Below are 13,793 nucleotides of genomic sequence, written 5' to 3'. Positions count from 1 at the left end.
ACAAGAGGAACAACTATGTGAGAATGCTGTTCATTGTCTACAGTTCAGCATTCAACACTATTGTTCCCTCCAAGCTCGACACCAAGCTCAGAGCACTAGGTCTGGACACCACCCTCTCTGCAACTGGATCCTGGACTTCCCGAAGGGCAGACCATGGGGCAGTGAGGATTGGCAACAGCTCCTCCACACTGACTCTTAACACAGGGCCCCCCCAGGGGTGTCCTCAGACCTCTGCTGTGCTCCCTGTTCACCCACGACTACATGGCTTTGCACGACACCAACTCCATCATCAAGTTTGCTGTCGATACCACGGTTGTAGACCTGACAACCAACAACAATGATTCATTTTATAGGGAGAAGGTAAGTGAACAGGCATTGTGGTGCCCTGACAACAACCTCACCCTCCATGTCAGTAAAACAAAGGAGTTGATTGTTGACTTCAGGAAGCAGGGGAGGGAACATGCCCTGATCCACATCAACGGGACTGCAATAGAGAGAGCCACAAGTTTTAAGTTTGCTCCGTTCACGACCCCAAGCCTTTCCAGTGGGTGATGAGGACAGCCCAGTACATCACTGGGACCGTGCTCCCACCAATCCAAGACATTTACTTGAAACGGTGCCTGAGGAAGGCATGCAGCATCTTTAAGGACCCCACACACCCCAGCCATGAGCTGTTCTCTCCCTTACTGCCGAGCAGACGGTATCGAAGCATGAGGTCTGATGCCAACAGGCTCAGAGACAGTTTCTATTTACAAGCCATCAGACTGCTGAACACTTGAACTGGACTGACCATCTGATCTGATTCTCCACACCTTAGCACAGGAGCACACACCCCCACACACACACACACACACACACACACACACACACACACACACACACACACACACACACACACACACACACATACACACACACACACACATTCATACTGCACAAACATCACAACTGCTGCTATCAGACTCTTATTATACTGTTGAATTTATACATTATACATCCCCCTTCTCCAATACACATGTACATTTTGCACTATAATTTGTGCCTTCCTGTATTATACTTATTCTAAAATGTCTAGTCTATTCTACTGAGCCATTTACTTTATGTTCATATTCTCATCTTTTCTTATTTCTTATTGTTGTGAAGGAACCTGCAAGTAAGCATTTCGAATACGACTAATAAAACTTGAAACGGATTGAAACTCAAACATGACTGGTTCACCAGAACACAAAGGCCTGGTTTGGTGTGGTCTTTAACATGCTTTGATATTTTAATACAAGGTGTTTTCTTTGATTACATCTCAAGATACAGTATGAGAAAAAAAAAAGAAACGTTACTGCAATTTCTTACTAACTAATACAACATCAACTAACACTTTACCTAGACTGTATTATTACCGAACTACCATTCAAAAGTGTGAAGGGAGTAGTACACAGCGTTGTATGAGACCTTCAGTTTCTTGGCAATTTCTCGGATGGAATAGCCTTCATTTCTCAGATCAAGAATAGACTGACGGGTTTCAGAAGAAAGGTCTTTGTTTCCAGCCATTTTAAACCTGTAATTGAACCCACAAATGCTGATTCCCCATATACTCAACTAGTCTAAAGAAGCCCAGTTTTATTGCTTCTTTAATCAGAACAACAGTTTTCAGCTGTGCTAACATAATAGCAGAAGGGTTTATTAATGATCAATTGGCCTTTTAAAATGATAAACTTGGATTAGCTAACAGTGATCGTTGCTGATAATGGGTCTCTGTACATCTATGTAGATATTCCATTTAAAAAATCTACCATTTCCAGCTAGAGTAGTAATTTAACACATTAACAATGTCTACACTGTATTTCTGATCAAGTTGATGTTATTTTAATGTACAAAAAATGTTATTTTCTTTCAAAAACAAGGACAGTTCTAAGTGACCCCAAACCTTTGAACAGTAGTGTACATTCTCACAGTATTAACCAAATTAATCAACACTGAAGGCAACATATAAAACCGATAAAATGTGCTGTAAGCAGAGACCAACCCCAACATACGTGCAGCTACCCCACCATAAGCATGTCGGAGCTGTGTACAGGGGGTAAATACTGTATGTGGCTATGTGGGAGAACATGGGATCTCCACCAGAGATATTGGAGATGCTTTGCTATACATCAGCATTTTTTTGTGATTCACTCTTCGTCATCCTCCCTTCCTTCCCCAACAGTTCCTCTCCACCAGGAAGAGAGGAGATTCATGAGTCCTATTTCCACCAGTGGCTCACCCATTCTCCAGGCTATGGATTATAAATGTTACACACACACACTTGCGTGCACATACACAAACACAAGTAAAAGTCACACACTTCTGCACACACACACCTGCACAGTCACACGCATCTCAGGACATGGGCTAACCATCCAAGGCCATTCTTCCCATGTTTGTCGCTGGAGCTGGTGATGGTGACTGGATGAAGATTTGTGAACTGGTGTCCTTTGTGCTAAAACACCCAGGGTGAGGCAATAACTTAAATTCAGATGAGCGCATGATGACTGTGGTGCGCCACACTTTTTTATTAGATGGATGATTATTTATGTTCTGCCATCTCAGCAGCGTGGCGGCACAAATATAAACATTGATAGATTAGAAACATTTCCTCAATGATGACTGTAAAAGAAAACAGAATTATTTCAACTAATTATTATTTAGTAACTGGTGTCAAAGTGTTACCTGAACTTAAAAGGTTTAGTTGGCCCAAACTTAGCTCCAATTTAAGAAAACTTAAATAAATAAATAATCTTACAAAAAATGTATTTAAAAAAAGAATACAACACAAAACATCCACATACAAATGACAACATAGAGACGCATACAAACATCCACAACATCACCCCTGCCCAGACCCACCTGCTCACACCCCCATCTCCAGCACCCATCACTCTCCGCCATGTGGCCTCAAACTGCACCATTTTGTTTCTCTCCATCGACCATGCACTTTCAACATTTAGATAATAAAGCATTGGACATTTCCATTGTGTTAACGAGGGAGGATTGGTTGATTTCCAGTTTTGAAGTATACGTTTTCTCAAGCTGATTGAAGAGAAAAGTATGATCCAACCCATCGGTATCTCACTGCACCCTCATATTCCATGGCTAGAAATACAGTGGTTTAACATACAATGTTTTCAATTGACATATTTGACACACATTGACATTGTGCATTTACACAGTGGTTAATATTCAACGTGTCCTCACCTGGGACTTGAACTCCCAACCTCTTGGTTCACGGCATTCCAATCGTACTGCTACTACACCATGTCTGTGTCAATTGTCAGTTAATCTGACATTCTCTAATCATTGATTTGATTTACTTGTTTGCTTATCTTGGAGTTTTCTGTTTTAATGTTACTCCTTAATCACTATGATAAATAAAATAGGCTAGTTTTTCTTGAGTGTACTTTTATCAGAGCTGAGATTTACCTTGAAGTTCAAAGTGTAGCAAATCAGTTGAAATCAGTCATTGACACAGACATGGTGGAATAGCAGGAAGATGGGAATGCAATGAATTAAGAGGTTGTGAGTTCTTTACACAAATATGGAATTTCCATCACAGCAGAATACAAATCAAGAAGCAGCCCAGAGCACCTACATGTTATTGATAGTAATGCATGCATCAAATTAGAATGTGTTATGCAGCCCTTTCCTTGAGAAACATATTAGGTGAATAATAGGTAGATTAAAGGGACATTATATATCGAAACCATAGGGAAGGTATCCAAGGTGCACAATCAATAACATTGCTCGCACTACTGTAGTCTCTAACAACACATCATGGTAGGATCACATGTGAGAACTGGGCTTGACAGGGTGTGTCTTTAGTAAAAGTGTGTGTGTATGTGTGTGTGTCTCCTTGTGCTTTGGGCTCCATGCTTGCTGGAGATACTAGAGGAGAGTGAGGGGATTTATTACGAAGCATTAGGAGCACTAATCTGTTTCAGGTGTTACTGGCTGCTATCCCAGGCTGTGCCTTCTCCCTTCCCCAGGAGGCCCCAACATACGTGTGTGTGTGTGTGTGTGTGTGTGTGTGTGTGTGTGTGTGTGTGTGTGTGTGTGTGTGTGTGTGTGTGTGTGTGTGTGTGTGTGTGTGTGTGTGTGTGTGTGATTCTGTTTAGTTTAACATTCCTTAGAATGACCATGCCATCTTCTCACAATATCAAATGGAACCTCAGAGAATGATATGATTTTTAAGTGGACAAATGTATTTCAATACAATACGGATTTAAGATGTGGTCAAAAATGTTAAGGCAGACGTGATCACTTCCAATCAGTCAGCCAAATCAAATTAATATCATAGACAGGTTGGATGGACTGGGTTTCAAACCCTATGGTTGCTGCATGCCACAATACAGTGTTAGCCAGCTGAGCTAAAGCCTAAGCATCAGGCTGAGGAGCTAACGCAAGACTACAGGTCTCATGCAAGGTTCACTGAACCGGCTCCATGACACAGGGAAATAGTACATCATGATCATGTAATCTACCAACCCCACCATGTCTTAACCTTCACTTCAAAACCTGAAGGTAACATGGAGCTCCCTTGTAACTTGTAACTCAAGATACTGCCTGAGGTACTGTATTTAAATACAGTGGACCACCTAGATGGATTACCCTGAGTTGGTAGGAGGCCTGCAGGGCCGCTGGGATGATGAATAATGGCATCAGGACAAAACAGGGACCTCCCCATTCTGGCAGGATGCCACACAGCCTACTGTGACAAGTTACGACATTGAGTGCTGGGGGGTGTTCGCTATGATTTACAATTAAAATATACTAAAGAAGAAAAAAGTAAGTGAAACTCCTAGAGTACACTAGAGTACAGCCTACCCATACATTTCTGGGAAAGTGAGCATTAAAATAAGGATGAAACAATACTGTAATATAGATTTATGAACTTTACAGTATACTACAGCAGTTTCATTCCATTGTGGGTATATCAAGGTCAGGGAGTTTTGGAAAGGTATATCATGCCAGACTAAGTAGGAGCCTGCTGGAATCTAAAATGCCTCTCATGTCTAGGTTATGCCTCCGTTATTGGGAACTACTGCCCTCGAGTGGGCATCATGGGGATTGTTCATTGAGGCAATAAAGAAGGTAGTCTGGTGGAATAAGCCTGATCGAGCAATAGCTCACAGAAAATAAATGTGAGCGCGGCAGTCGGTCTGCTTGTCTAGGCTATAAAATGTATTATAAAGTTAAACAGATAACAATACACACTACTAAAACGTGTATTCTGCATTGTGTGGAGTTCATGTTGTTGTTATTCACCCAATGTTCCCGGGTCTGATGGACCCACAACATTATTGTGTTTTTAAAACAATACAGCCATGACAATTTACGTACAAATACCTAATACTTAGATGTTTACTTATATCATTTACAAGCAATATAAACCGCATACATGGTTATAATTGCCATTTACCTCCTCTAGATCACATTTATCAATAAAAGCGCTATTCTTTTTATTTGATCAAATGTGATTTTTGGAAACAAATCTATTCTAATCAAGACATGGGTGGAATAAATCATGTTAATCTTGAACAAATATAAATGAAACAATCATCACTATTTATGTTTATTTATGTTTATTACACTGAACAAATTAGAAGGACAAATTTTACATACAGTATTTTATGGAAATTATAAATAATCCCCATTGAACACAAATTAAGGCCAGTCTACACACCACATGGGGGACAGAGTTTTACTGTGTGTGTTGCAAATGTATTTCTTGCACTTGATGCATGTGTACGGTGTCTTCCTGTACATCTTGGGACCACACACATCACAGCGCTTCTTCTTGTTGCTTCCTGCTGCAATCTAGAATTATTATTTTTTTACTCACTCACTCACTCACATAAAGTTGAAGTCGGAAGTTAACATACACCTCAGCCAAATACATTTAAACTCAGTTGTTCACAATTCCTAACATTTAATCCTAGTAAAAAGTCCCTGTCTTAGGTCAGTTAGGATCACCACGTTATTATAAGAATGTGAAATGTCAGAATAATAGTAGAGAGAATGATTTATTTCAGCTTTTATTTATTTTATAGCCTAGTGGTTAGAGCGTTGGACTAGTAACCGAAAGGTTGCAAGTTCAAATCCCCGAGTTGACAAGGTACAAATCTGTTGATCTGCCCCTGACCAGGCAGTTAACCCACTGTTCCTAGGCCGTCATTGAAAATAAGAATTTGTTCTTAACTGACTTGCCTAGTTAAATAAAGGTAAAATAAATAAAACATTCCCAGTGGGTCAGAAGTTTACATACACTCAATTAGTATTTGGTAGAATTGCCTTTAAATTGTTTAACTTGGGTCAAATGTTTTGGTTAGCCTTCCACAAGCTTCCCACAATAAGTTGGGTGAATGTATCCTGACAGAGCTGGTGTAACTGAGTCAGATTTGTAGGCCTCCTTGCTCCCACACGCGTTTTCAGTTCTGCTCACAGATTTTATATAGGATTGAGGTCAGGGCTTTGTGATGACCACCTAATACCTTGACTGTGTTGACCTTAAGCCATTTTGCCACAACTTTGGAAGTATGCTTGGGGTCATTGTTCATTTGGAAGACCCATTTGTGAGCTGTGTAGCATCCTGACTGATGTTTTGAGATGTTGCTTCAATATATCCATGTAATTTTCCCCCCTCATGCCATCTATTTTGTGAAGTGCACCAGACCCTCCTGCAGCAAAGCACCCCCATAACATGATGCTGCCACCCCCGTGCTTCACGGTTGGGATGTTGTTTTTCGGCTTGCAAGCCTCCCCCTTTTTCCTCCAAACATAACGATGGTCATTATGGCCAAACAGTTCTATTTTGGTTCATCAGACCAGAGGACATTTCTCCAAAAAGTTTAATATTTTTCCCCATGTGCAGTTGCACATGGTCTGGATTTTTTATGGCAGTTTTGGAGCAGTGGCTTCTTCCTTGCTGAGCGGCCTTTCAGATTATGTCGGTGTAAGACTCATTTTACTGTGGTTATAGATAGTTTTGTACCTGTTTCCTCCAGCATCTTCACAAGGTCCTTTGCTGTTGATTTTCACTTTTTGCACCAAAGTACGTTAATCTCTAAGAGACAGAACGCGTCTCCTTCCTGAGCGGTATGACGGCTGCTTGGTCCCATGATGTTTATACTTGCGTACTGGTGTTTGTACAAATGAACGTGGTACATTCAGGCGTTTGGAAATTGCTTCCAAGGATGAACCAGACTTGTGCAGGTCTACAATTGTTTTTCTGAGGTCTTGGCTGATTTCTTTAGATTTTCCCATGATGTCAAGCAGAGGCACTGAGTTTGAAATACATCCACAAGTGCACCTCCAATTCACTCAAATAATGTAAATTAGCCTAACAGAAGCTTCTAAAACCATGACATAATTTTCTGGAATTTTCCAAGCTGTTTAAAGGCACAGTCAACTTAGTGTATGTAAACTTCTGACCCACTGGAATTGTGATACAGTGAATTATAAGTGAAATAATCTGTCTATAAACAATTGTTGGAAAAATTACTTGTGTCATGCACAAAGTAGATGTCCTAACCGACTTGCCAAAACCATAGTTTGTTATCAAGAAATTTGTGGAGTGGTTGAAAAACGAGTTTCAATGACTCCAACCTAAGTGTATGTAAACTTCCGACTTCAACTGTATGCACTCTCAGCTGCAAGTTTTCATTTTTTTTGTCTTATTTCTTGTTTGTTTCACAATAAAAAATATTTTGCATCTTCAAAGTGGTTGGCATCTTGTGTAAATCAAATGATACAAACCCCCCAAAAATCTATTTTTATTCCAGGTTGTAAGGCAACAAAATAGGAAAAATGCCAAGGGGGTGAATACTTTTACAAGCCACTGTAATACAGAACATCAATAAACAAGAACAGCAGGACAGAACTACATACTTTTTTTTTAAAGACACACACAGCGTACATATCAATGCATCCACACTAACTATCTAGATCAAATAGGGGAGAGTCGATGTGCTGTGAGGTGTTGCTTTGTCTGTTTTTTTAAATCAGGTTTGCTGTTTATTTGAGCAATATGAGATGGAAGGAAGTTCCATGCAATAAGGGCTCTATATAATTTATATATTTTTTTCTCTATTGTGTTATTGACTGTATGTTTGTTTATTCCATGTGTAACTCTGTGTTGTTATTTGTGTCGCACTGCTTTGCTTTATCTTGGCCAGGTCGCAGTTGTAAATGAGAACTTGTTCTCAACTGGCCTACCTGGTTAAATAAAGGTGAAATAAATAAAAAAAGAATAATACTGTATGCTATCTTGATTTTTCTCTCTCATCATAACGTATATTTTAAGCATATGTTTAATATTTATAAAAGTTACGTATAGATATATCCCTTAAGTAGGGGAACCAGTCTCTGATGAGAGAGCCATAATACCAGAACCAGGGGTAGTAAGACTCTGTCTGACGAGTGGCTCCAGAAGTGATGATGTGAAGCGCTGCCTCACTGGCCGGCCAGGCTGGGATGTTGGTGAACCCCCTGTAATACAAACAGTGAGGACTCTGCATCCTTTCAATATTTTTCAAATGTATCCAAGGATACTTGGATATAGGTGCTCTAACAACTATCAAGACAACCATAAAACACTTTGTGCGGTTACAACTTGACTGAAGTTGATATCAACAATATCGTACTTGACTTTCTCCATAGCCGAGTCCGTATCGATCAGGGCCAGGACGGTGATAGTAATGGATACGTTGCTCTTCTGCATGGCCAGCTCATGCTGCAGCGTCCCAAAGAAACCGTTCAGGGCAAACTTTGTGGATGTGTAGGGGGCCATAAACGGGCTGCAAATTTTACCTGTGGGACCAAAACATTAGCCAATCATAGGTCCAGGGTCACTTGGAAAGCTTAGTTTAGAGAAGAGCTCTGACTCACCTAATAAGGAGGAGACGACCACAATGGAACCACTACTCTGCTCAAGGGTGGGCAGAGCAGTCTTCGCCATCTGCAGATAGCTGAGGAAATTTACCTGACAAAGACAAAGTAAAAGAGGAGATAAAATAACACTATTGTAATAGTGGTACTGTACATATAACGGTAGCTACATGTACATGTCATCCTACTGGGTCACATGAAACACAGTAGTCGAGATAGATACCCCACCTGCATTAACCATCTAGTGTGCTCCACATCTCCGTCCCACATGGCGAATGGGCTGGAACCTATGTGGTTCAGCACCAGGTAGTCCAGTCCTCCCAGCTTGTCCACAGCAAACTGCACCACTCTTTCTGGGTCAGAAGGATTGGCCATGTCTGCTGCTACGTACAGAGCTTTCTGGGCCCCCAAACCCTGGCACTTCTCTACTACCTGCAGTACAAGAGAGTGATGTTTGCATAAGAGTAACATAATTATGAAAAACATTAAGGTATTGTCATAGACAACTATTGCCTAGCGACATTGATGAAAACACCTGATTGAAGTGTCACTGACCTGCTGTAGAACCTTCTCCCTCCTGGCTGTAATAACCACCTGGGCACCAAAGCCGGCAAGGTGATATGCCATTTGTTCACCTATACCTGTACTGGCACCAGTCACCAGAACCCGTGCACCCTTTAAAGACTCTGAAAACCAGCCACATTGAAAGTCATTACAGTATCAAATCAAATTTATTTATCAGCTGATATCTCAAAGGGCTGTACAGAAACTCAGCCTAAAACCCCAAACAGCAAGCAATGCAGGTGTAGAAGCACGGTGGCTAGGAAAAACTCCCTAGAAAGACCAAAACCTAGGAAGAAACCTAGAGAGGAACCAGGCTATGAGGGGTGGCCAGTCCTCTTCTGGCAGTACTCATTACATCTTACAGTATAGTTTGTCTAAACAAAATTCAAAAGGGAAAAAACTAAGACAAGGGAATAGAATGGAGATGTTTATTGTCGACGTGAGGCCTATCAAGAATATGTGCATTTGATGTGCACTAAAGTACGTGCTGCATCCTAGACCTAATGGACACTTTCCTGGCATGCAACTAGCATGATGATATGGATCTTTATGTCTGTCTAGGACTCAGTGTATAGTACAATGTGTAATCTATATGAGTAGAAACAAGGGGAATGTTAATTATAGGCCATAGAGAATTACTGCTTTAAACACTTCCCACTAGGCACACACTGTTTGAATCAACGTTGTTTACGTGTAATTTCAATGAAATTATGTTGAATAGAAGTTGAATTGATGTCTGTGCCCAGTGGGTTATGAACAAAGTTAATTGTTTTGATAGTGCCTGAGTTTGCTGCTTTTGGTTCTGAAAAAACCCAGGCTAATTTATGGTGAGAAATTGCGGGGGAAACAAATGTCCACACTTATAGAAATAACGATAACCTAAGTTTAAATGTGATAGATTATTAGAAGTATAATGCTGTGATTGCAATTTCCACTGCTTTTTACTGTACATGGAAACTACTCTAGCCAGATTATCAACTACTACGTGTTCCACCCTAAACCAGTTATGAGTGGAATGCATATTATGTATGGTTCCAATTCCACATGGTTGCCTCTGACTCATTTCAGGCCTAGGACGACTATACTGTATTAACGTATGTGTATTGTACTGTATTGCACTCACAAAGGTAATCTGGCCGAGAGCTTAGCTCAGTAAACCTGAAAGTTGCATTGAATAAGTGTTTGTGAAATCATTCATATCAGATTGGTTTATTACAGAGTGCCATGAGTGCACCAAGGACTGCACCAAACATAACTCATCACTTAGCCTACCAAAACAAAACGGAAACACATTCCAACAGTGTTGATTTGGATTTAAACGTGTAAGAAACGTGTACTTTGAAACAGTTTTACTTGATAGACCAGTCAAGGATTGGAAGAAGCTAAATAAATATCTTACCTGAGTCCAAGGTGGGTCCACTCCATTGGAAAGCAACAAAAGCTATTCCTATAGCACCAACTATTAAGAGTTTAGTAAAAGCCTTCATCTTGTGACTGCAATACCGTACTCAATGAGCTTGTTTGAGTGGTAAGGCGGAAGCAAGTAGCCTCTGCCGAGTCCCCAACAACCGGATATTCCGGTTTTTAGGGGAAATCTCATCTCTTCAGTGGGTCATATGATTGAGTGAAGTCTGGCCCAGGAGTGTGAAGGTGAACGGAAAGGCTCTGGAGCAACGTACCGCCCTTGCTGTCTCTGCCTGGCCAGTTCCCCTCTTTCCACTGGGATTCTCTGCCTCTAACCCTATTACAGGGGCTGAGTCACTGGCTTACTGGTGCTCTTTCATGCCATCCCTAGGAGGGGTGCGTCATTTAAGTGGGTTGAGTCACTGATGGGATCTTCCTGTCTGGGTTGGCGCCCCCCCTCGGGTTGTGCCGTGGCGGAGATCTTTGTGGGCTATACTCGGCCTTGTCTGAGGATGGTATGTTGGTGGTTGAAGATATCCCTCTAGTGGTGTGGGGGCAGTGCTTTGGCAAAGTGGGTGGGGTTATATCCTTCCTGTTTGGCCCTGTCCGGCGGTACCTGACCCCTCCTGTCTCAGCCTCCAGTATTTATGCTGCAGTAGTTTGTGTCGAGGGGCTAGGGTCAGTTTATTATAGGAACTTAAAACTTGCTACCCTCTCCACTACTGTTCCATCGATGTGGATAGGGGGGGTGTTCCCTCTGCTGTTTCCTGAAGTCCACAATCATCATCTCGTCGTTGTAGGCTTGATTACCAACAACGACGAGACGGCCTACAGGGAGGAGGTGAGGGCCCTCGGAGTGTGGTGTCAGGAAAATAACCTCACACTCAACGTCAACAAAACTAAGGAGATGATTGTGGACTTCAGGAAACAGCAGAGGGAACACCCCCCTATCCACATCGATGGAACAGTAGTGGAGAGGGTAGCAAGTTTTAAGTTCCTTGGCATACACATCACAGACAAACTGAATTGGTCCACTCACACAGACAGCATCGTGAAGAAGGCGCAGCAGCGCCTCTTCAACCTCAGGAGGCTGAAGAAATTCGGCTTGTCACCAAAAGCACTCACAAACTTCTACAGATGCACAATCGAGAGCATCCTGGCGGGCTGCATCACCGCCTGGTACGGCAACTGCTCCGCCCACAACCGTAAGGCTCTCCAGAGGGTAGTGAGGTCTGCACAACGCATCACCAGGGGCAAACTACCTGCCCTCCAGGACACCTACACCACCCGATGTTACAGGAAGGCCATAAAGATCATCAAGGACAACAACCACCCAAGCCACTGCCTGTTCACCCCGCTATCATCCAGAAGGCGAGGTCAGTACAGGTGCATCAAAGCTGGGACCGAGAGACTGAAAAACAGCTTCTATCTCAAGGCCATCAGACTGTTAAACAGCCACCACTAACATTGAGAGGCTGCTGCCAACACACTGACACTGACACTGACTCAACTCCAGCCACTTTAATAATGGGAATTGATGGGAAATGATGTAAAATATATCACTAGCCACTTTAAACAATGCTACCTAATATAATGTTACATACCCTACATTATTCACCTCATATGCATACGTATATACTGTACTCTATATCATCTACTGCATCCTTATGTAATACATGTATCACTAGCCACTTTAACTATGCCACTTTGTTTACATACTCATCTCATATGTATATACTGTACTCGATACCGTCTACTGTATCTTGCCTATGCTGCTCTGTACCATCACTCATTCATATATCTTTATGTACATATTCTTTATCCCCTTACACTGTGTATAAGACAGTAGTTTTGGAATTGTTAGTTAGATTACTTGTTGGTTATTACTGCATTGTCGGAACTAGAAGCACAAGCATTTCGCTACACTCGCATTAACATCTGCTAACCATGTGTATGTGACAAATAAAATTTGATTTGATTTGATGATTTGATTTATATCTGGAGTACTTCTCCTGTCTTATCCGGTGTCCTGTGTGAATTTAAGTATGCTCCCTCTAATTCTCTCTCTTTCTCTCTTGCTTTCTCTCTCTCGAAGGACCTGAGCCCTAGGACCATGTCTCAGGACTACCTGGCATGATGACTCCTTGCTGTCCCCAGTCCACCTGGCCGTGCTGCTGCTCCAGTTTCAACTGTTCTGCCTGTGGCTATGGAATCCTGACCTGTTCACCGGACGTGCTACCTGTCCCAGACCTATTATTTGACCATGATGGTCTATATGAAGGGCTATATAAATGCATTTGATTTGATTTGATTTGAAATGGAAAGACAGCCTGTGATGCAACTTCCTCTTTGGTTGTTAACAAGGTGACACTATTTTAACTCTTCTTCCATATATACTGGATTGGTTAAACAGTTTTTGTCTTCTCGTCAAGACCAGTATGTAGGGGGATCTAGTTTCAGGTGTTTATTTTACACCTGTAACCGACTATAGACCAAAGTCCTGGAGTGAAGTTGGGAGGTGCATCAGCCATTGTTTATAAAAGTTTTTCTTTGTAATGTCAAAATAAACATGTCTCCAAACCCCATATCACACACTCACAAACTGAAAATATGCGTGTATGTGTGTACATTGTACCAGTGGAGGCTGCTGAAGGGAGGACGGCTCATAGTAATGGCTGGATGCATATTCTTGATATAATTTGAAAGGAAACACTCTGAATTTTGTGGAAATGTGAATTGAATGTAGGAGAATATAACACAATAGATCTGGTAGAAGAAAATACAAGGAAATAAACATACGTTTTCTGTTTTTTTATTGTTGGTGCATCATCTTTCAAATGACCAAGAAGAGCCAAACATACAGATAGGATGTTGTGGATGATTTGAATGATGAACATTATATGGCAACA

The 13,793-nt window shown here is 41.5% G+C and overlaps 1 protein-coding gene across 1 annotated transcript; it reads right to left on the bottom strand.

Annotated features, from left to right (window-relative positions):
- Positions 1-8,323: 8,323 nt before the first annotated feature.
- LOC112266798 (hydroxysteroid 11-beta-dehydrogenase 1-like protein) lies at positions 8,324-11,040 on the bottom strand. Its single transcript, XM_024445011.2, has 6 exons — positions 10,880-11,040; positions 9,472-9,602; positions 9,145-9,348; positions 8,917-9,010; positions 8,673-8,838; positions 8,324-8,517 (listed from the first exon to the last, which is right to left on the bottom strand). Exons 1-6 carry the CDS (start codon positions 10,965-10,967, stop codon positions 8,340-8,342), a joined length of 861 nt encoding a protein of 286 aa, XP_024300779.1. The 5' UTR covers positions 10,968-11,040; the 3' UTR covers positions 8,324-8,339.
- Between the last annotated feature and the right edge of the window lie 2,753 nt (positions 11,041-13,793).

The sequence above is a fragment of the Oncorhynchus tshawytscha genome, linkage group LG01, assembly GCF_018296145.1.
Source record: "Oncorhynchus tshawytscha isolate Ot180627B linkage group LG01, Otsh_v2.0, whole genome shotgun sequence".
In the NCBI taxonomy this organism is placed as follows: domain Eukaryota; kingdom Metazoa; phylum Chordata; class Actinopteri; order Salmoniformes; family Salmonidae; genus Oncorhynchus; species Oncorhynchus tshawytscha.
Note: the sequence above shows the minus strand (reverse complement) of the source record. Positions and strands in the feature narration are given on the sequence as shown.

Excerpts from the sequence above, each read along its gene's own strand:
- LOC112266798 (XM_024445011.2), bottom strand. The coding sequence starts at position 10,967 with ATGAAGGCTTTTACTAAACTCTTAATAGTTGGTGCTATAGGAATAGCT. Across the intron at positions 9,349-9,471 it reads GGGAGAAGGTTCTACAGCAG|GTAGTAGAGAAGTGCCAGGG; the intron begins GTCAGTGACACT and ends CTTGTACTGCAG. Across the intron at positions 9,011-9,144 it reads ACACTAGATGGTTAATGCAG|GTAAATTTCCTCAGCTATCT; the intron begins GTGGGGTATCTA and ends TGTCTTTGTCAG.